The sequence below is a fragment of the Rhinopithecus roxellana genome, chromosome 5 (genome assembly GCF_007565055.1).
Source record: "Rhinopithecus roxellana isolate Shanxi Qingling chromosome 5, ASM756505v1, whole genome shotgun sequence".
In the NCBI taxonomy this organism is placed as follows: Eukaryota; Metazoa; Chordata; class Mammalia; order Primates; family Cercopithecidae; genus Rhinopithecus; species Rhinopithecus roxellana.
In genome coordinates, this window is record NC_044553.1 from 11,741,071 (window position 1) to 11,763,852 (window position 22,782).

General features: G+C 43.9%; 1 protein-coding gene across 1 annotated transcript in view; it reads right to left on the reverse strand.

Annotated features, from left to right (window-relative positions):
- Positions 1-1,942: 1,942 nt before the first annotated feature.
- ATG14 (autophagy related 14) overlaps positions 1,943-22,782 on the reverse strand; it is a 45,997-nt gene continuing 25,157 nt past the window's right edge. The window contains exons 5-10 of the mRNA XM_010372031.2: positions 21,636-21,873; positions 17,429-17,658; positions 16,079-16,196; positions 13,484-13,574; positions 13,316-13,401; positions 1,943-5,475 (exon numbers count right to left, since the gene is read on the reverse strand). Of these exons, the coding sequence (XP_010370333.1) occupies positions 5,169-5,475; positions 13,316-13,401; positions 13,484-13,574; positions 16,079-16,196; positions 17,429-17,658; positions 21,636-21,873 (1,070 nt within the window). The 3' untranslated portion in view covers positions 1,943-5,168. The remainder of the gene's footprint in view (positions 5,476-13,315; positions 13,402-13,483; positions 13,575-16,078; positions 16,197-17,428; positions 17,659-21,635; positions 21,874-22,782) is intronic.

Genomic DNA, 22,782 nt, shown 5'->3' on the forward strand with positions numbered 1-22,782 from the left:
TTAGTTTACTATCCTCTTTCTTGGAGGAAAGATTATCCCACCGGTGGCTTCTGGGGGATTTTGTTGTTGTTTTGAGTTGGTCTTGCTCTGTTGCTCAGGCTGGCATGCAGTGGCACGATCTCGGCTCACTGCAACCTCCGCCTCCTAGTTTCATGCGATTCTCCCACCTCAGCCTCTTGAGTAGCTGGGATTACAGGCATGCACCACCACACCTGGCTAATTTGCTTTTGTATTTTTAGTAGAGATGGGGTTTTGCCATGTTGGCCAGGCTGGTTTCGACCTCCTGACCTCAGGTGATCTGCCCGTCTCTGCTTCCCAAAGTGCTGGGATTACAGGTGTGAACCACTGCGCCCGGCTTTTTTTTGAGACAACGTCTCAGTCTGTCACCCATTGAGTGTACAATCACAGCTCACTGCAGCCTCAACATCCCAGACTCATCCCAGCTCAACCTCCTGAGTAGCTCGGACCACAGATGCACATCACCACGCCTGGCTAATTTTTAAATTTTTGTAGAAATGGGGTCTCACCAGCTGGGCGTGGTGGCTCACGCCTGTAATCCCAGCACTTTGGGAGGCCGAGGCAGGCAGATCAGGAGGTCGGGAGATCGAGACCATCCTGGCTAACACGGTGAAACCCCACCTCTACTAAAAAAAATAAAATAAAAAATAAAAAAAAGCCAGGCATGGTGGCGGACGCCTGCAGTCCCAGCTACTTGGAAGGCTGAGACAGAATGGCATGAACCTGGGAGGCGGAGCTTGCAGTGAGCGACAGAGCAAGACTCCATCTCAAAAAGAAAAAAAAAAGAAATGGGGTCCCACTATGGTGCGCAGGTTGGCCTTGAACTCCTGAACTCAACCAATCCTGCCTTTGGCCTCCTAAAGTGCTGGGATTACAGGCATGAACCACTGTGCCCAGGCCTAAAAAAATTCACTTCAACTATCTAAGCAGATTGTGAACTCTTTCCAGTGTATTTTCTCACCAGGTCAGCTGGTGGTGGTTTTCCTCATTGAGAGTTTCAAGGCTGAGGTGCGGATGGCTTGCCCAAGAGTCCAGTTTCAAGTTTTCTGGTACATTTTATTGATGCAACTTTGAAATAATCTCCCCACTACAAATGACAAAGTTAGCCTTAATTCCTCCCAATCTGTTTCAATCTGATTCCTGCATCAATCATGATGTAACTCGGGATGGAGAGAGCTCCTTTTAAACACCAGATGGGAGCACACTTTAAACTGCTGCCTGGAAGGACTGAAGGACAGTGCCACCGAAGCACAGACGCTGTTCGAGAACCCTTCCGTTTCCTTGCCTATTTCCTCCTGTTGCCTGCCAGCCTTTTGTTCCAGATAAAGGGGCAGTGTGACCATGGCAATAGCTCCTGGGGGTATCCTGGCTGGCCTGGCTCTTCCACAGCAGTCACTCTTGGTGTCTCTCCACCACCTGCAGGTGGTCCTTCTCTCCAATAATCTAATCTGAAGGGCACCACCGACTACCCACCTGGGAGAAATCAGTTATAAAAGATAAGGGGTGTTGGGTCGGGGAGGGCTCCTCCAAAGCTACTCAGGCCTCTGAGTGGCTCCCTCTAACATTTCCCTTTTCCTCTTGTCCTGAAGAAAGTCTGGGCAGGTTCCATGTGGGCATCCTAGAGGCCCCCTCCCCCGGGGGTCTATTGCACAAAACCAGGTCATTCTAGGTCACATGCATCAAATGATGGCGACCAAAGAAAAACACGTCTTTAGGGAAAGCATGCAACCAGCTTCTCAGCTTGGGAGAGATTATTAATACCACCATGATCCGTCATTTTAAAAGACATATTAACGTTTCTTCTTACCTGGCAAAAAATTCTACAAACTTCTATAATTTGTAAAGGGTTCAATCTCATTCTTGCTACCCTTAATGTAGCAGTGGAAATGAACAGAGTTTGAAAAAGACATACACATTAGCAAAGTACAGTTAAAAGATTTATTGCAGTAATACAATAAAAGTTTAGAAAACATTTGTATGACTCAAACTGGTTTAGAAGTTGCAGAGCAATGGGGAGTTCCTGCAGTATGATACTGTGAGATCCTTGGACACTAGTCCTCTAACAGCATGCCACTGAATGCTCTTCCCCAAATTATGTGAGTCCTTACATGAGTCCCGTCCACTCTACCCAATGGTGAGATACTGTTTTTCCCCCTTACAGATGTGCAAAACTTTTCTTAGTTATATTCCATTAGCAAAAAATGTCTTTAACAGACCATTTTAAGCAGCCTGTTTGGTGCCTGTGGGTTTTTATTAGTATTACCTTGTTTCAATAAATCATTTTAAAATGGAAAACATGACCCAGTTCTATGGCTTTTTGTTTAAAAAAAATACCAGCTTCAATTTTTAAAAAAGCTGTTTACATATGGTTCTGGCACCTACATGAAAGATTTTAATGAGCAGCAAAAAGAGTAGAAAAAACAGTGGTTGAAATGTATACTTAAGAGTATTTACAGGGTGGATCCAGTGCAAAATAATGAAACCCAAAATATTTCAGCAGTGTAAGCCAGTATGTTGGTGTTCAAAACCACAAAAGGGTTTGATCACTTAACCCTACATAAAGTGCCTCTAGTTGATATTAACAACAACAAAATATATCCTATCCCTAAAGTTCCCACATGTTTGTAAATTTTGTTGAAGTACTCTAGATGAGTTTGTGATCTCTGGATTCTATTCTTTAGCTTCATCTCACATTCATGGTTTCATAAGAGGCTTAAGAAAACCACTACGATTGCGCATCTCTCAGCTGAAGTCAATCTCCATCACCAAGCTTCAAATCCCACTCTTACAACTGGTGAGACTAAGTTCTTGTGAGGGTTTTAAGTAGCTAGACAACTCTTACAAGATTATGTTTATTTGGTATCTGTTCAAATCCACCATCTTCACTCTCTATGAACTCCAGAACTGGATGGGAAAATGGAAGGCCAGCAATCATGAAGCTGAGCACTTAAAACAGAGATCCCAGCAGTGTTGAAGAACCTACAAGGGGCCGGGCATGGTGGCTCACGTCTGTAATCCTAGCACTTTGGGAGGCCGAGGCAAGCGGATCACCTGAAGTCAGGAGTTCAAGACCAGCCTGGCCAACATGGTGAAACCCCGTCTCTACTAAAATACAAAAATTAGCTGGGCATAATGGCGGGTGCCTATAATCCCAGTGACTCGGGAGGTTGAGATGGGAGAATTGCTTGAACCCAGGAAATGGTGGTTGCAGTGAGCTGAGATGGCACCACTGCACTCCAGCCTGGGCAGCTGAGCCGGACTCCGTCTTCAAAACAAACAAACAAAAAAAACACCCACAACGAGAAAAGCCTGCTTCTTCCTTTCATGGAAAATTCATAGCGCCAAGGAATTTGTGACTACCAGATAGAAATAAACTCCCTTTTGCAACTCTACCCAAAACTATACCAAACACCAATATACCATTAGCAAAAGCTATATAGCACCTTGGACTTGGAGGCAAAGTATCAACTATAATTATGATGATGAGAAAAGAAGCTGGGGCATGGCAAACCTCTGAATGATTTATCTGAGGTGCTATCATGCCAATCACATACGATATGGTACTAATGCCTGTTAGGAATCTTCCATAGGATTTCTTTTGGTAGCTGTTACACAGGATTTTTTTTTTTTTTTGCAGTTATTAAAAATAAAAAACTACTTACATATTTGTACATAATGCCTCTCTCATTATAGTTTTCCTGTAAGATTGTCACTAAAAGAATGACAAGACACATGACCTGAAAATGATCTCCTGGTGAGGGAAATCCTTTTGAGATGGAGTTTTGCTCTCGTTGACCAAGCTGGAGTGCAATGGCACCATCTCAGCTCACTGCAACCTCTGCCTTCTGGTTCAAGCCATTCTGCCGCAGCCTCCCAAGTAGCTGAGATTACAGGCGTGTGCCACCACACCCAGTAATTTTTTGTATTTTTAGTAGAAACGGGGTTTCACCATGTTGGCCAGGCTGGTCTCGAACTCCTGACCTCAGGTGATCCGCCCGCCTTGGCCTCCCAAAGTGCTGAGATTACAGGCGTGAGCCACCGTGCCCAGCTGGGAAATTGTTTATATTGTGCCTTCCCCAGAACAGAGCAGAGCAGCATCAGTCATAAGGATCTGCACTACATTTCTGAGCAAAGCTGTGTCCTCAAAGCAACAAAGAGTTCAGGGAAACAAGCAGGATGGTTTCCCCTGAAAACACCTGCCACCTACTCAATCCCATAGAAAGAAACTGGACACCACAAGAATGACCAGAGGCCACTGAACTAAGTGGCTTTTCCCCTGTGCCCAGGCAGGCACTGAGCTTTCATAAGGGAATGACCTTCATGACTTATTTTCACCCAGAGAAGATAAGTTCAATTTCAAAATGCTCATAGTGTAGATGGCAGGACTTCAATCAACTAGGTAAGAATAGGCTTAATTCCCCTCAGAATACAAGAAAATAGTTAAAACCTCTCTAGGACATTATTGCAGCCAGGATTTCTTCCATTTATGGATGTGGGTCCTAAAGAAAAAGACTTTCATATTCTTTGGTGTGTGGGGTAAAGAAAAACAGGAATGTCTGACAAACTACGACAGAGCAGCATGAATGAAATACGTGTAACTCACCCCTCCCAAACAAAATTAAAGGACCAAATTATAAAGAAATCATTTCAAATTGCCTGCTGCTTCTCCGTACAAAAAAATCAATGGCAGAAAAACTCTTTATTAAAGAGCTTTTATCTTTCATGTCCTAATCATCAAGAAACACCTCTTGTGATTCAACCAACCCCTAAAACTTAGTGTCAGGAACAGTCTCAGCACCGCAAGGACCAGCACACTGACCCAGGTCCGTGGGCCCGGTGGCCTGGGCCCAGAGGAAACCCAAATCAATTGCTTCCTTGGCAGAACTGGCCACACGCACAGGTCCTCCTTCCACCAACACTGGTCTGGGCAGAAAGACCTTCAACCCCTGTTCTATTAAATATCGTAAGCATATTGGTCACCGTCACAAGCTACTTGACAAATAGAAATGTTTGTCTCCCTGCTTAAAAAAAAAGAAACACTTTAACCTTTGTTCCAGGCACTATCTTAACTTAAACAGATAATGTTTACTAGAGTGTAGTGGGAGAAGAACTTTCTTGATGCAGATTTGGCATGTTTTGGTCCATGCTCATTAACGGTGTCCAGTGTAAGCTTTAAACCAGGAGGTCACCGAGGCTGCTGCAGAGGAGATCATCCCACCTGCACTGCTGCTTGCGATGGGTGGGGATGCCTGGGTGCTCTGACTCTGGGAGACTTCCACGGACTGGGAAGGGATATCACAAAACCGGGGACTAGGCAGGTTCTCCCAGTCTGTGCCCAGGTCGGTTTCTTCATCGCTGATGCGCTCGTCTCCGCTCTCATCTGATTCTCCAGCAACTCCGGGATCCACAAATTCCATGGACTCCTCAAGGTCTGCTCGTACTTCAAAGGGCCCTGACCTGTGTGCAGACAATGAGGGTCTCTTTAGGATAATCACCATTCTCAACACCAGAAAATATGCCATCTTCCCGAAGGCCCTCACCTGAGGGGATGAGGCATGCCACATGCTGCATTCATTCCTCAAGTCTGTGCAGCACTCCGTGTTGACTATGATTGCGTTTTCCTTTCCCCAAATAATCTCCATCCATGTTTTAAATAAAATCATGATACCACAATTTCCCACAAGTCTACCTACTTAATTGGTGATGACCCTGCATAGCAAAAAATCCTCTTCACTTATGACTTATTTTCACCCAGAGAAGATAAGTTCAATTTCAAAATGCTCATAGTGTAGCATGAGATGGCCCATGTTGGTCCTAAGTCTGACTTCCTGTTGTAAAGAACTGCACTGTCTATGAAGTAAATACAGGGCACTCCAATGAGACAATTCTAACAAAAAGCCACTTGATGTATACTCTGGATATTATTTAGTATAGTAAGTCATATATATAAATGGTACACAAAGAAGACTCAGTGGCCTCCTGTACACGTTTAAAAATATCACCACAATTTTCTAGGACACATTTGTAGCACAGAATGAGGCACAACTGTTTAGAATACATTCAGAGGCAATGTTGTATATTTCTGCACCATATTTCAGGAGAAAACAATTTCTATTTCTCAAAGGTCCCTAATGACACCCTCATGCCAAGTCCTATTACCCTTTCTCAGGCCTCATCCTCTTTGCTGGCACCTCAGCACAGGGAACTGAGTCAGCAAACCTCAGAAGTCTTTCTGCATTTCTTTTTTTTACTGAGACAGAGTCTTGTTCTGTTGCCCAGGCTAGAGTGCAGTGGCACGGTCTTGGCTCACTGCAGCCTCCACCTCCCAGGTTTAAGTGATTCTCCTGCCTCAACCTCCTGAGTAGTTGGGATTACAGGTGCCCGCCACCACGCCCATCTAATTTTTGTAGCTTTAGTAGAGACGGGGTTTCACCGTGTTGGCCAGGCTGGTCTTGAACTCCTGATCTCAAGTGATCCACCCACCTCGGCCTCCCAAAGTACTGGGATTAAAACAGGCGTGAGCCACTGCGCCCGGCCACCTTTCTGCTTCTTTTTCCCCTCCCTTTCAAATGCCCCTCAGCTCTGGCTCCAGGGCAACCATGCTGCATGTCCTCCCTGTAGGCAGCCACCCCCACCCACTGCCTTCCAGGGAACTGCCCTGCAACCAGCTACAGGATGGGACCAAGGTGCTGCTATCTCCCTGCTGCTGCCCCCAAGATAAGCACACGACACCTTGGTTCATTTAAGGGTTTCACTGATAACAACTTTGGGGAACAAAAGGAGAGGTCAAAATAAATAGCAGGCAGAAATGAGAGTTTAGAATTGTACAGCCTGACATGTCAGCCTATGGTCCCAAATTCTTCACAGCCTTCACAATGATGAACGGCTAGTACTGGCCTCCAACACACCTCACCAGGTCTGCACCTTTGACTCACTTTTTACAGGAGCAAGCAGCCCTCATTCCTCCCAGACACCTGTGCTTCCCAGCTGGGTAAAGTAAAAATAATAGCTATCATTTATGCTCCAGGGACTGTTTTTAGGTCTTTAGTAATTAAATTGGAAGATATGCCATGGGGTTTCCCACTTGGTATCCAGTGAGCAATTTACATTTTCAAAGAGCCCATCAGGCCAGGCGCAGTGGCTCACGCCTGTAATCCCAGCACTTTGGGAGGCTGAGGCGGGTGGATCACAAGGTCAGGAGGTCAAGACCATCCTGGCTAACACGGTGAAACCCTGTCTTTACTAAAAATACAAAAAGTTAGCCAGGCGAGGTGGCGAGCACCTGTAGTCCCAGCTACTCGGGAGGCTGAGGCAGGAGAACAGCGTGAATCCCAGAGGCGGAGCTTGGAGTGAGCTGAGATTGCGCCAGTGCACTCCAGCCTGGGCGACAGAGCGGGACTCCGTCTCAAACAAACAAAATACAAAGAGCCCCTCAGACTACGGGGCTTCCAAGTTTACTAGGCCCCACCCTGCCCAGAAGTCAGTATTTTGCAAGGGTGAAGGGAGTAGAACCTCCTACTGCCCCTTGAATTTCTCTGCCAGCAAACGAATGGCCACTGCACAGTTTTTAGCTCTGAGCACCCTTTTCTGTATCCTCACATTTCTCCTTGCACTTCATTTCTTTTCTCCCCTTTTTCTATTCCTTGGCAAACAGTTCTACCTAAAGCCATCTTTTCAGATTCCTCTCCTAGCGCCACTCCCAAATATCCTCTGGTTACTAAACCCTCAGGTTCATCCCAGATATCTGAACTAGTCTCAAAATTTTAGCTGGCTGGGATTCCTCCTCTCCCTCATCCCGCTCTGTGTCTGGGGTCACCAGTGCTACCTGTTATCATTAAATAAGCCCCCTTTCCATTCTCAATTCGTCACTCTGGCCCAGGTCCTCACCTTATCACCACTTCCCACCTGCCTCCTCTTGCTGGAGAGCTGCCTCTCTCTCCTTCTGGCACGCACCCACTAAAAATGTTCACAATTTAAATTCTTTGCCTGGGCTCCTTCCTTTACTAAACCCAAGATGCTCTGATTCTGTTCTGTTCAGCTGTACAGTCCAGGGGACCTCAAAACTGACTGCCAGGCTAAGTCTCTTGGTTTCCCCAGATCCCCTAAAGGCTCCAGTCAGCTTTTTACCACAGCTTGCTCCTCCCTTCCTCCCTCCCTCCCTTCCTTCCCTTTCTCCCTCCCTTCTTTCCCTTTCTCCCTTCCTCCCTTCCTCATTCCCCTCCTTTCTTCCTCCCTCCCTTTCTTCCCCAGTCAGCTTTATCCATAGCTCGCTCCTTCCTCCCTCCCTTCCTTCCTTCCTTTTTACCACAGCTCCTTCCTTCCCTCCTCCCTCCAAGGCTCAGCCTGTTTTCTTCTTTGATGCTGCCTTCTCTAATCCTGGGGTCTTAGTTTTCCCAGAAGGCAGGCAGAAGGGACAGAGAGGAGGAAATGACATTTCCTGCAGGCAGAGTTCCTGGTGGACTCCAGTTCTCTGCGTGGAGAAACTCACCTGGCATGGAGCAGGTGCTCAGCTAAGTACAATGAAAAGCGACTGAATGGAAGACTCTTCAAGGAGCCCGTATGGAACAATTTTGGTTCCAACAATCAACCTACATCTCTGAGAAGCCACAGAGCAGGAGGAGGGTCGTGGCAGAGGCCCCTGCGATGTTTCTCCACCCAATGCCTCTCTCCCACCACTTCCAGATTAGAGATACATCACCTGCCTGCCAGACCCCAAGCTAGAGACACAGCCCACATAACCAGCTAGCAAAATAAGCTAGCAAAATAATTCATCCTATTTTGCTTAATGTCTTTGAGGAATAAAGATTACAAAATAGTTTCCTAATTTTTAGGTTAGCTTAATAATGGATATCTTTTTTTCAAGGCCCTGAACCAGGAATACTCATTTTCTCATGGTGCTGCAGGGAGGTATTCTACCAATTAAGGCAACAAAAAGATCTTTCTGGCTTTGTAAAAGTCACTTTTACAATATATCCTATTTCAAATATGTGGGAGTATATGCATTTATGGATACAGAGATTGCACAAAGGATAAGCAATGGGCAAAATATTAATATTAACAGGTGAATCTGGGTAAGGGTGCATGTCTGTACTATTTTTATTTTTATTACTTTTTTTTTATTTTGAGATGGAGTCTCACTCTGTTTCCCAGGCCAGAGTGTAGTGGCACGATCTCAGCTCACTGCAACCTCCGCCTCCTGGGTTCAAGCGATTCTCCTGCCTCAGCCTACCAAGTAACTGGAATTATATCCACCACGCCCAGATAATTTTAGTACTTTTAGTAGAGATGCAGTTTCCCATGTTGGCCAGGCTGGTCTCAAACTCTTGACCTCAAGTGATCCACCCACCTCAGCCTCCCAAAGTGCTGGGATTACAGGTATGAGCCACCATGACTGGCCCTATTTTTATTTTTTTTGTAATTTTTCTGTAAGTTTAAATTTGTTTCCAAAAAAAAAAAAAAAAAAAAAAAGTTTATCTTTTCAGAATAGAATCCTCAGTTCTGCCAGTCTGAATAGAAACAGGAAATCCCACCCAGGTTCCATTAACAATCTTCTTTACACTTTGATTCTGATGAAGCTGGTGGGAAAAGGGGACTTTTGAAGTTCTACTTCCTGTCCTCTGGCCATAAACTTAGATGTGACTCACAGCCTAATCGTGTGTGCAGTTCTAAATGGAAAACCTGACTCAAGAGCAGGCCTACAGAAAACTTCAGACCCGCTACAAAAATTCACCTCCAGTATGAGTGCCCTTCCCCCCAACTACCAGCAACACTGGATTCACTGCTCCTTCCCATTTTTGTCAAACTGATGGTTGCAAATGGAAACTTGTTTTGAATTGCATTTAAAATTTTTTATTATTTTAATTTTTTTTTTAAGAGATGGGGGTCTCACTGTGTTGCCCAGGCTGAAGTACAGTGGCTGTTCACAAAAGTGATCACAGTTCACTGCAGCCTCCAACTCCTGAGCTCAAGTGATCCTCCTGCCTTAGCCTCCCAAGTAGCTGGGACTACAGGCACGTATCACTGTGCCTGGCTGCATTTTTTTTTTTGTTCTTGATTGAGCCTAAAGATTTTTTTCCTTTGAATACTGACTACCTTCATCTTTTGTGTGAGCTGCATGTTTTAATCTTTTGTCTATTTCTCTAATAGGTTGTTGGTCTTTCCTGTACTGACTTGAAAGATTTAAGTTGTTTAGATTTTAATCTGTTGTCTGTTATAGAGGTTGCAAAACCTATCTATGACGTCTTTTAACTTTGTTTATGGCAGCTTTCACTAGACACACTCAGAGTTTTGACACAGGAAGATGTCTAACTCCTTTCCTTTATGGTTTTTGGGTTTTGTGGCTTACTTGGGAATTCTCTCACCATCCTATCATTATAAAACACTGTCCTTTGGCTTATTTTATAGATTTTTTTAAATAAGGCTGTTTATATCATCTGGATTTTATTTTTATATATAGAATGTGGTATGAACTCAACTTCCCCCCATATGAATACCCAACTGGCCCCACACTATTGAAACATTATCTGATTCAATGCCTCCTCTATCATAAGATCATATTTCCACATATACAAGAGTCTGTTTTGGGACTATTCTCTTCCTCTAATCACTCCACCTATTTGCATGCTAACAGCATTCTGTTTTAATTACCTTTACGCTACGTTTTAAATGGACCAACCCCATCCCTCATTACTGTTTTCAAAACTTCCTTGCAGACTATACTTCTGGTTGCACTTTAGAATCAGCTTGTCAAAGCTCCATGAAATACGATCAGTCTTCCTTTTGAGAAGTAGCCCTTTTGCAACACTGAGCCTTCTCATCCTGGAAAACCATAAGGGTTTTCCCTGCCTGTGGCTTTCTTTCAGCTCCACTCCTCATATAGTGTGTAGCAGCCATTCAAAAAATACATGTGGAATAAAAATAAGCTTCATAATTTTTATAATCATTTTACATACATTTTATTAAGATCACTGCTATAGAATTTACAGTTTTTGCTGCTACAATAAAAGGAAGACTTTTTCCATTAAATTTCCAAACTGGTTGCTGTTGGCACACAAGAAAGCAACTGTTTGTTGTATGTTTATCTTTTTGTTTCTGAAGAGACAAGGTTTCATTCTGTCATCCAGGTTGGAGTGCAGTGGCACAAACTCCCGCAGCCTGGAGCTCCTCGACTCAGGTGACCCTCCCACCTCAGCCTCCAGAGTAGCTGGGACTACAGGCAGGCATTACTGTGCCTGGCTAAATTTTTTTTTTTTTTACTTTTTGTAGAGATGGAGTCTCACTATGTTGCCCAGGCTGGTCTTGAACTCCTGGGCTCAAGTGATCCTCGCACTTCAGCCTCCTACGTAGCTGGGATTATAGGCGTGAGCCACCATGCCTGGTTTGAACTATCACTTCAAATAGTTTCTTAGTTCTCTTGGGAATCCAGTTCAATAATTATACCATCTACAATAATCCCAACTTAGTTTCTTTCTTTCCAATATAAATACACCTCACTTCTTTTTAAAAATGCTTTGCCTTGGCAAGGCCTCCAGAGCTGTTAACACAGCACTGACAGTAGGCATCCTTGATTTTTTCCTATGTAATCTATTACATAAATTACATCAATATCTATGTAAGTAACGTGCCATTAAGTATAACTTTCCTTGTAGGTTTGTGATAGATATCCACTAGTAATAATCTACTTGCTAGTAATTTTTCCCCCTAATTATTAATGGGAACTGCATTTTATTTAATTCTCTTCAGCATCTATCAGCTCGATCTTATGGTTTTTCTTCTTTAATCTGTCAATGTGATGAAATAATAAACACTGGTTAACTGCATGAGTATCTCTGACTGTGGAGGCAGCCAGGTGGGAGCTGAGACCCCGGCTCCACCACTTGCACTGGCTCTGTGACCATGGCCATGAGTTACTTGACCATACTAAGCTTCAGTTTCTCCTGTCTATAAAGTAGGAATAATATCCAAGGCAAGTAAAGAAGTTGGCCCTGTGTCAATAAAGAGTGGATCAATAAATATTAGCTCTTATTAATAAGGATAAATTTCCTAATTTGAGCCCGTTACAGGTAAGGTACAGAGAGGATGGTGAGTAAACTCACAGAAACCAACCATCAAAACTGGCATGGATTTCTAATGTTCACATTTCCATGGCTCATGAACCAATGAGGGATCAGGGGTGAGAGGCGTGAACTCCCTGTAAAATGGCACAACATTGTAAGTATATGTGCAGTTTCCTGGCGAGTTCACAGCTTTTCATAAAGGAGTCTATGTCCCAGAAATGTTAACTGTCTGAGGTGGGGAGGGGAAGGAAGCATAAGACAATGGTTAAAGTCAGATTATCACTGAAAGTTAACTGCTGCGTGGGGGAAGCCAGGCGCACGCGTCAGAGGACAAGGCCTCCCCTAATGCCTCGGGTTTCAGTAGACGGATGATGCAGAAGGGAATCCCAAAAGAACTTTCCCGCCATTTGTCTTGAGCCACACCTCTAGTACCTTTTATCTCCAACAAATGGTGATCAGATTGACTCAGTGATAAGAAAACCATGCGGCTGGGCACGGTGGCTCAAGCCTGTAATCCCAGCACTTTGGTAGGCCGAAGTGGGTGGATCACCCAAGGTCAGGAGTTTGAGACTAGCCTGGCCAACATGGTGAAACCCTGTCTCTACTAAAAATATAAAAATTAATCAGGCATGGTGGTGCGCACTTGTAATCCCAGCTACTCGGGAGGCTGAGGCAGAAGAATCGCTGGAACCTGGGAGGTGGAGGTTGCAGTGAGCGGAGATTGCACCACTGCACTCTAGCCTGGGTGACAGGATGAAACTCCGTCTCAAAAAAAAAAGAAAATTGTGAATTGTTAACGATGGACAAGGAGTGAGCAGGAGCAAAAGAAAATGTGCAGGAAACAGGGCAGACACTAAGTAGGGCTAGAGAGTTCCCAGCTTTTTTATAAAGGGGTCTATGTCCAGGAAGGGCTGGAGAAGAAATAGACACAGATCCAAAGACATGGTCTTTGGACTTCAGGGAGAGCACAAAAAGGCACCACTCCAGGAACACTTGGGTTCTTCGACTGTGCTTTAGGTATTAAAAATGATTGATATTAATTTTTTCTAAGACATGTTTACAGAAAAAAACCCATAAAGTTCAAATATAATTACCTTTGTTTCTTTCTGTATGGGACTCCGCAATTTTTGTCCGGTTTGAGGAGTTTGGGATTAGGGAACACGACTCTACTATGCCAATATACCATTCCTCTAACAGGAGTCACAAAAACACTTAGAGAAAAGCAACAAATACCTTCTTACCTGCCTAGGTGTTCAGAGCTCGGGCTGACCAGGTACATTAGATTCCTGAGGGTATGCAGTGGTTGTAACTGATCTAAATTTACATGCTAAAAACAAAAATTAAAGAATTGGTTAATATTTTCGATTATTTAACAAAGTAAAAATTAGTTCACAACCTATTTTTCATACCTGAGAAAAACAAAGGTAAAGAATATTTGCATTCAGTTTCTTCACTGCTCGAGTAAATTTCTGCTTGCTTAGATTTTCGCCACAAAATTCACTGTAAAACAAATATACAATTTATAAAGTTGTATTTTTTTGAGGAAATTATATATTAAGATTTCCATTTACAGTACAATTAGGTATAGCACATACTCTGTGCCCTTTGACTCCTTAGTAAATTGCACTTAAAGACTTTCTAAGAATACACCATTCCCCTCAGAGAACAATTACACTGCATCTATACACATTACGAAGGCACACACCCTTTGACCAAGCAATTCCACTTCAGGACATTTATTCTACACAAATATCTGCACACTAATGAAATGAAAAATGTACAAGATTATTTCTTGAAGCATCAACAGCAGACTGGTAAGATCCTGACACCTGTACAGAAAGGTAAACTATATGACTGTCATCTGCTTTATGCAGAATGGCAGTCAAAGGCTTACAACGGCCCTGTGAGGCCCACAGATTTGCACCCCATCTTCTTCTCTGCCCTCGTTATTCTATCCAGGACTTTGCAGCTGCCATTCTTTTTGCCCACAGCCTCTTTCCTTAGGGGTCCACACAGCCTGCTTCCTCCCTCCCTCCCTCAGTTCCCCTATGACCACACACCTGCCCACTCAAACACAGCAAGCCCCTCTCTCACCACATTCCCTTTCTCTTACCTTTTTTTGTTTTTTAGGCAGGGTCTCATTCTGTCACCCAGGCTGGGGTGCACTGGCATGATCACAGCTCACTACAGCCTGTAGCCTCAATCTCATGGGCTCAAGCGATCCTCCCACCTCAGCCTCCCGAGTAGCTGGGACTATAGGTGTGTGTCACCACACCCAGCTAATTTTTTTTTTATTTTTAGTAGCGACAAGGTCTCACTATGTTTCCCAGGCTGGTCTCAAACTCCTGAGCTTAAGTGATCCTCCTGCCTCAGCTCCCACAGTGCTGGGATTACAGGCAGGCATGAGCCACCGTACCTGGCCCTCTCATCCTGTTTTAATGTTCTCCACGGCACTTACTGCCATGTGACGTGCTGTTGATTTGTTTACTATTTATGCTGGGCCCTCCATGCAAATGTGAGCTCCAAGAGGGCAGGGATTATTTTTTTGTCACCAATGTATCCTCCAGTGCTGGCACACAGTAGGTACTTCATAAACATTTGTTACATAACTAAAAATTTTTAAAGCAAAGTTTATAACACCATAGTATAGCATACTACCATCTGTGTTTATTTAAAGGGGGAAGATGATGGCTGCGTGCAGTGGCTCATGAGTGTAATCCCAGCACTGTGGGAGGCAGAGGAGGGTGGATCACTTGAGCCCAGGAGTTCAAGACCAGCCTGGGTAACATAGGGAGACCCTATCTCATACAAAAAAAATACAAAATAAATTAGCCAGGTGTGGTAGCGTGCACTGTAGTCCCAGCTACTCGGGAGGCTGAGGTGCGAGGATCGCTTGGGCCTGGGGCGGGATGGAAGTTGCAGTGTGCTGAGATAGCGCCACTGCACTCCAGCCTGGGCGACAGAGTGAGACCTTGTCTCAAGAAAAAAGAAGAAAGCAAACTTTTAGTTTTTAAAAAAAATTAAAAAGAATTTTTTTTAAGCAGGAGAAGACGGTAATAATACGTTTATATATGCTTGAAATGCAATGATAGCTGGAGGGTAGTAGGAAGGTTGTAGTACAAACTGGGTAGACTGTATATCTTTAACTTTTTTGAGTTTTATTTATTTACTTTTGAGACGGAGTCTCACTCTGACACTCAGGCTGGAGTGCAGTGGTGTGATCTCGGCTCACTGCAACCTCCAGCTCCCGGGTTCAAGCGATTCTCCTGCCTCAGCCTCCAAATAGCTGGGATTACAGGCACAGGCCACCATGCCCAGCTAGTTTTTGTATAAATGTTTTGAATTTTAAACCATGGGAGTTTTTTATTAAAAAAAAACAACAACAACAAACAAAAAGAATTCAGGGCAGGGCACAGTGGCTCACCTGTAATCCCAGCACTTTGGGAGACCAAGGCAGGCAGATCACTTGAGGTCAGGAGTTCAAGAGCAGCCTGGCCAACATGGCAAAACACCACTCACTCCTAAAAATACAAACATTAGCCAGGCGTGGTGGTGGGTGCCTGTAATCCCAGCTACACAACAGGCTGAGGTGGGAGGATTGCCTGAAACTGTGAGGTGGAGGTTGCAGTGAGCAGAGATTGTGCCACTGCACTCTGGCCTGGGCAACAGAGCAAGAGGTCTCAAAACAACAACAACAACAACAACAAACCAAATAATTCAACAGCTACAATTTAACATATGAGGATCTGCAGCAAACCCTCTGAACATCCTGGTACTCCCCTTTATATTCTCTGTGGTCTTCTTGAAGGCTTCATGGACAATTGTAAGATAATGAAACTAATCTGCACATAAGGCTTTTGAAATTAATCTCAATATTTCAATCTGACTTTCTTTGTCTTGATAATACTTACATTCTTATTTTTGGTTTACTGGAATAAATATGGACAAGATAGAAACCCGAAAGAGCCATGATAAAGATGACATTACCACCTTCAATTACTTGCCTGTTGCACAGCTTTTTGGGAAGATTTACATCAAGTATATGAGACAGAATGTTGACCAGCTGAGTTGCATAGCACAGCGCAGCACTGATGGTGTAGGCAGGGTTACTCTGCTCCATGTCTGCAGTAGGAAAACAAGCACCATGTACAAAACCTTAATTCTAGCAAAACTACTAATGAGCCAAGAGTTTATCATTTATGATTTTATCATGATAGCACTGTTACATTTTAGTGCTTACTCAATAGATGCTCCATGACCAGACATAAATAGTCCCTTATTTGTATTTTTTTTTTTTTTTTGCTGAGAGCAATGTAACAGGGCAAATGGGCCTAAATAGACCCAGCATAAATGAAATTAAAGTTTGACCTGCGTGAACCTGATAATGTAGTATCAAAATAAAGGCTCAACTTGAATGTCACTTCCCCAGAAAGGCCTCTCCTGACAACCCTACGGAAGAGTCATCCCTTCCTCTGTACCCCACCCCACCCAAGGATGCTCCCCTAGTTCCTTCCACGGCACCCACTCAATGGACAGCACCTCGATCATTTACTTGCTTCCTACCTTTCTCCCCTGAGAAGGGCAAAGGGCCACATCTGTCTCGGTCACCTTTTTATCTCCCACACCCGGCAATGTGCACAACACAAAGCATGAGCTCACTAAATATTTACTGAGTGACTAAATGAACAATCTTTCTCCACCAAAGAGAAACTGCAGGGGTTTTAAAGGGTTTTCCATTGGGGCCTTTCAGTCTCCATTTAGGACTACTAAAACACATTACAAAGTTATACTCTAAAAAGATGGGTCTCAACAGGTGAAATATACTTCTTTAAATAATGTCTTCTTATATAAACAAAGCAATATTAACCCCCAAAAGATGAGACTTCTAAAAAATGTTTTCAGTCCATCAAGTGATGAATAAACAACATGTGGCTTATCCATACAATGGAATATTATTCAACCATGAAAAGGAATGAAACACTATATATATCATGTGGATGAACCTTGAAAACATTATGCTAAGTGAAAGAAGTCTGACACAAAAAGCTATATATTCTGTGATTCCATTTATATAAGTTGCCCAGAACAGGCAAATCTATAGACACAGAAAGCGATGTGTGGTTGCCAGGAGCTGAGGGGAAGGGAGAGTTGGGGAATGTGACACTTTCATGCCATGGGGTTTCTGTCTGGGATGATCAACATGTTTTGAAACAACACAGAGGTGATGGGAGCACAGTGCTGTGAACATACTAAATGCCCCTGAATTGTTCACTTGAAAGTTGCTCATTTTGTTAGGTCAATTTTACCTATAACTATCTCTATACATAGATTTCAAAGGATATGCTGCTTCTCACCAGGCCCCTGGGTTGTTTTCTTCTCCTCCACCCAGCTGTAGTAGGCAGAGTAGTCCCCATTGTTAGGGAGGCTAATCCAAGGCCCTGTAATGCTGATGCTGGTGTCTCCGTTGTGGTCGTCACAGACCCATCGTCCTGAGAGGTAAGTTGTCCTCCGGGCTTCGGCAAGCTTGCTCACAGTGCTGGAGGTCATGGCACTGTCACTCTCTGAAGACACATCTGCGGGGTCTCTACAAGTAGGAAGATACATACGGATTTCAAGAGAGAGGGTTTTTAAGGGCATGCAACAGACCTGCAAGACATGCTAGAACATCGAAAAGCTGCCTATGAGCATGGGAATTTTACATTACATTTTTATTTTTTATTTTTAGAGATGGGTGTCACTCTGTTACCCAACAGGGAGGGCAGTGACAGAGGCAATCATAGCTCACTGAAGCCCTGACTCCTGGACTCCAGAGATCCTCCTACCTCAGCCTCCTAAGGAGCTGGGACTACAGGTACCTACCACATCTGGCTAACTTAAAAAAATTTTTTTTGTAGAGATGGGGTCTCACTTTGTTGCCCAGGCTGGTCTTGAACTCCCGGCCTCAAGCAATCCTCTGAAAGTGCTGAGATTATAATCATGAGCTACCGTGACCAGCCAAAGTGCAAATATTTCAGTTGTGAGCCACCATGCCTGGCCAGGAATTTAACTGGAATATATGTAGAAAAGAGCTTGCTATCAGAGAGGAAGATCAAACCAGCTGTATGTGAGGAAGACAGAACCATGAGGTAGGGCTGAACATATTAGGTTCTCAAACTACTTGGTCTCAACACCTCGCTACATGCTTAAAACACTTTGGAATCCCAAAGAACTTTTGTTTATATGGGTTAGATTAAAGATACTTACTGAAGTAGAAATACTGAGAAAAACATAAATAATTCATTGAAAAATACCAATAAACCTATTATACATTTTTATGAAAAAAATCTTTTTCAAAACAAAAAATTAGTAAAGAGTGAAACTGTTTTACATTTTTAAAACTCCCTTTAATACTCAGTCTTTCTGTTGTTCTTTCAAGTAAAAATAGCATCCCACAAAAACAGCAGCTAGTTCAGCGTGCAGCTCAGTCTCTCAAGTGTTTTTCCTTGAGCCAGTAATGGTACTTCAGTGTGCAGCACAGGGGCCTTATGCATGCTTCCCATGCCACAGCCAGCCCCGTCTTCACAGGTTCCATGTCTCGAACTAACTGAGGACCAAAAATATTCGGGGGAAAAAAAAGAAAATAAACAATAGGGCTAGGTGCGGTGAGACTCACACCTGTAATCCCAGCACTTTGGGAGGCTGAGGTGGGCAGATCACTTGAGGTCAGGAATTCGAGACCAGCCTGGCCAACACAGTGAAACGCCATTGCTACTAAAAATACAAAAATTAGCTAGGTGTGGTGGTGGGCGCCTGTAATCCCAGCTACTTGGGAGGCTAAGGTGGGAGAATTGCTTGAACCTGGGAGGCAGAGGTTGCAGTGAGCCAAGATCACGCCACTACACTCCAGCCTGGGTGACAGAGAGCGAGACTCCATCTCAAAAACAAAAAACAAAAAACAAAAAAACAAAAAACAAGAACAACAAAAAATAACAACAAGCTGCCACGATGACTCATGCCTGTAATTCCAGCACTTTCAAAGGTCAAGGCAGGTGGACTGCTTGAGTCCAGGAATTCAAGGTTATAATGAGCTATGATCATACCACTGCGCTCCAGCCTGGGCAACAGAATGAGACTCCCTCTCAAAACTCCCTCTCAAATCAAAAAGCCAAAAAACCCACCATAAGAAGTCACAGCAGGTATAAACGTACTGAGGGGGAAGAACATAGTGTGCCTGGGGAACAGAGATGTTCAGTGTGGCTGGTGTGTGGGATGCACAAGGGAAGTGCCAGGAGACGGTACTGGGAAAGCAGGTAGGAAGCAGGCAGACTGGGAAGGGCCTTCTGTGCTGCACCAAATTTAGATTCTGTCCTCTCGGCCAGGGGTTCTTCATATCTTTCCTTCTGCCACAACATACGTGTAAGATAACTGCTACCGCCTGTCACAGATAAGACTGTGGCCAGTTATGAGCTGTACTGCTATGTCTCCCTTCTCCCACAAGAAGTTGAGAGAAATGAAAACAAGAAACCTTATTAGGAGGATAACTTTAAAACCACCAATGTCTTTTAAAAAAAAATTAATGGCATATAATAATATACACTAAATAAAATATTAAAACAGCACAGAAATAGTTTTTTTTCACGTTTTCTCTTCGTGTGTGTATTTTCTTTTTGAAAAAATGTCAGCCTTACAGAAAAGTTGCAAGAATTTTAAAGTTTCCCTGTATACATTTTGCTCAACTTCCCCAAAGTATCAATTCAGGAAAATATTATACAATAATCATAATCAGATAATTAGCACTGCTACAACTATTAACTAATTTATAGACCTTATTCAATTCTCTCCAACTGTCCTGCTAATATCTCTTTTGGGGTTCAGGATCCAAGATCACACATTGCACTCAGCTGTTAGTCTCCTAAAAACTTTCTATTCTGCTCTATTTTGAATCTGCCTTTTTATTTTTTTTATTTTTTATTTTTATTTTTATTTATTTTTTTTTGAGACGGAGTCTCGCTCTGTCGCCCAGGCTGGAGTGCAGTGGCCGGATCTCAGCTCACTGCAAGCTCTGCCTCCCGGGTTTACGCCATTCTCCTGCCTCAGCCTCCCGAGTAGCTGGGACTACAGGCGCCTGCCACCACGCCCGGCTAGTTTTTTGTATTTTTTAAGTAGAGACGGGGTTTCACCGAGTTAGCCAGGGTGGTCTCGATCTTCTGACCTCGTGATCCGCCCGTCTCGGCCTCCCAAAGTGCTGGGATTACAGGCTTGAGCCACCGCGCCCGGCCAAATCTGCCTTTTTATTTTTCTATTTGCCAACTCTTACTAATCACAAAATACTTAGAGAGCTGCTTCTCAAGCTGGAAGCAGCCATCAGTCTTTTTGGTTTTTAGGAAGCCAACTCTGGTAACAGACTAAAGGACAGACTAGAGAGAATAGTTATGAAACTAGCAACAGTCCAGTGAGTGTCAGTTTCCAGGAAAAGGTGCTGGAGAGTGAGAGCAGTCAGAAGAGACAGGAAAATCCTCAATAGAGCAGTCTGGTGGCTTGTGGTTGAATAAAACGGAAGCCTTCGGTGGTAGTTTCCAAATCTGCTGACCAGCAGCAGCATCAGGGAAGTTTAAAGATACAGAAGTATTACAAGATGGACTGGGAGGTTAGAGGGGTGCCCTCTGGAACCTCTATTTCTCAGATGAACAGCCCGATGGGGGAATCACTGTCCTGGCCATCCCACCAGAAGTTATCCATGGACTGCCGCCTAAGACTAAAGTCACAGTATTCAGTGCTCGATAACTGTTAACACAATAAGCAGCAGTCACCAGGAAAAGTCTAAGTCAACATGTAGTGCCCACCATATCAGAGACCCCAAGCTCTAGATGTTTTCTTATGTATTTGGTCATGATTTCTCTGTGAAAAAGGCATTTTTAAATCTCCATTTATCAGAGAAAGAAATCAAGATTTTGAGGTCCAAGAACATGCCCCACAACACACAACGAATAAATGGCCCAATATCGCCCATCAGATGGTTCTTTGTTTGTTTATTTGAGACAGAGTCTTGCTCTGTCACCCAGGCTGGAGTGCAGTGGCACAATCTTGGCTCACTGTGACCTCGGCCTCCGGGTTCAAGCGATTCTCCTGCCTCAGCCTCCCAACTGGCTGGGACTACAGGCATGCGCCACCACGCCTGGCTAATTTTTGTATTTTTAGTAGAGACAGGGTTTCGCCATGTTGGCCAGGTTGGTCTCAAACTCCTGACTTCAGGTGATCCGCCTGCCTCGGCCTCCCAAAGTGTTGGGATTACAGGCATGAGCCACCATTACCAGCCATCAGATGGTTCTTAATCAAGAGTGTGAGTCAGTACCTCATCTAGAAGCTCCAGAAGAGTACACAAGCCTGGGCCCCACCCCTCACCTGGCTGCCTCCCCAGCTTTGTGCAGTGCGTACTGTTTGTTGAAGCAGATAAGACTTATGTTCCATCACCAGGAAAACCAATGACCCTAGAATAAGGCCCAATAAATGAGGTAATGACATACTTTAAAAAGTATTTGGAACTTGATCTATTCCTGGAGTCAAAAGACTTGCTTAATGTACCTCACACCAGTCTTTACTTCCTCGATTGGAAAAATGACAGAGGTGAGCTCTAATATATGAGATCGTCGAAGATTTGCCAGACGCTCATAATGACTTCTTAAGTCAATGGTCTTTTTTTCTACCAGGTCACCAAGTTTGCGATTATGCCTCTGAATCTTCTCCTTTTTCTCTTGGTGCCGTTGTGCTCGACTGTAAAGCTTCTGATTCTTTTCCTTGGTTTTGAGAAGGCCTTCAGAATCTAAAATAAATAAATCACACCCAACAATTATCTTTGCAAACAGTTCCTGTGTACTGCAGAGCTCCGCCCTGTCAACACACGTGTTTTCCCTTGCAATCTAAACTGAAAGAAAAACCTCAATAACATCAACTAATGTTCACTAAGTGGAAATTCTGAGAGTTTAGTTCAAGTAGATATTACACATAAAGCAAAGAGAACCATGATTAAAATGACTCTGGATCTCTATTTGTAATCACCATTAGTAAAAGGAGTCACTCAACGACTATCGAGTTTAAGTTTAGCACAGGAAGGACCTAATTTTCCTACAGTGCGCACCAAAGAATAGTCACGTTGGGCAGAAAAGAGATCTAATTCAAGTTTGAAAAACTTACTGGCTATCTGATTTCCTTACAAACTTCTTAGGTGTGCCCTGGGCTATAATCAGAGAACCCAGGTATAATCTCACAGCAGGTGGTCATCCAGTAGAGGAGAAGGGTAACAGAGACAGCCCAAGAGCTCTGCAAAGTCACAGTGGAGTGTGGCAGCCACCAGCAGGGTGGGTGGGAACATAACTGGTGAGGTATCCAGAACACATATGCCCAGCATTCTAAGCGCTGCAAGGGAAACAAAAGCCTGGCCACACAACCACGAGGAGACATACACTCGTCCTGTCAGACTTAGGTTCTTTGTGTGGAGTTCCTTCGGGTTCTGGATCCTACACCTGCTAAGGCTGTTGGGCTGTAGCTAAACTTCACTTCAATGACAAAAACAGGCCGGGCGCGGTGGCTCAAGCCTGTAATCCCAGCACTTTGGGAGGCCGAGACGGGCGGATCACGAGGTCAAGAGATCGAGACCATCCTGGCTAACATGGTGAAACCCCGCCTCTACTAAAAAAATACAAAAAACTAGCCGGGCAAGGTGGCGGGTGCC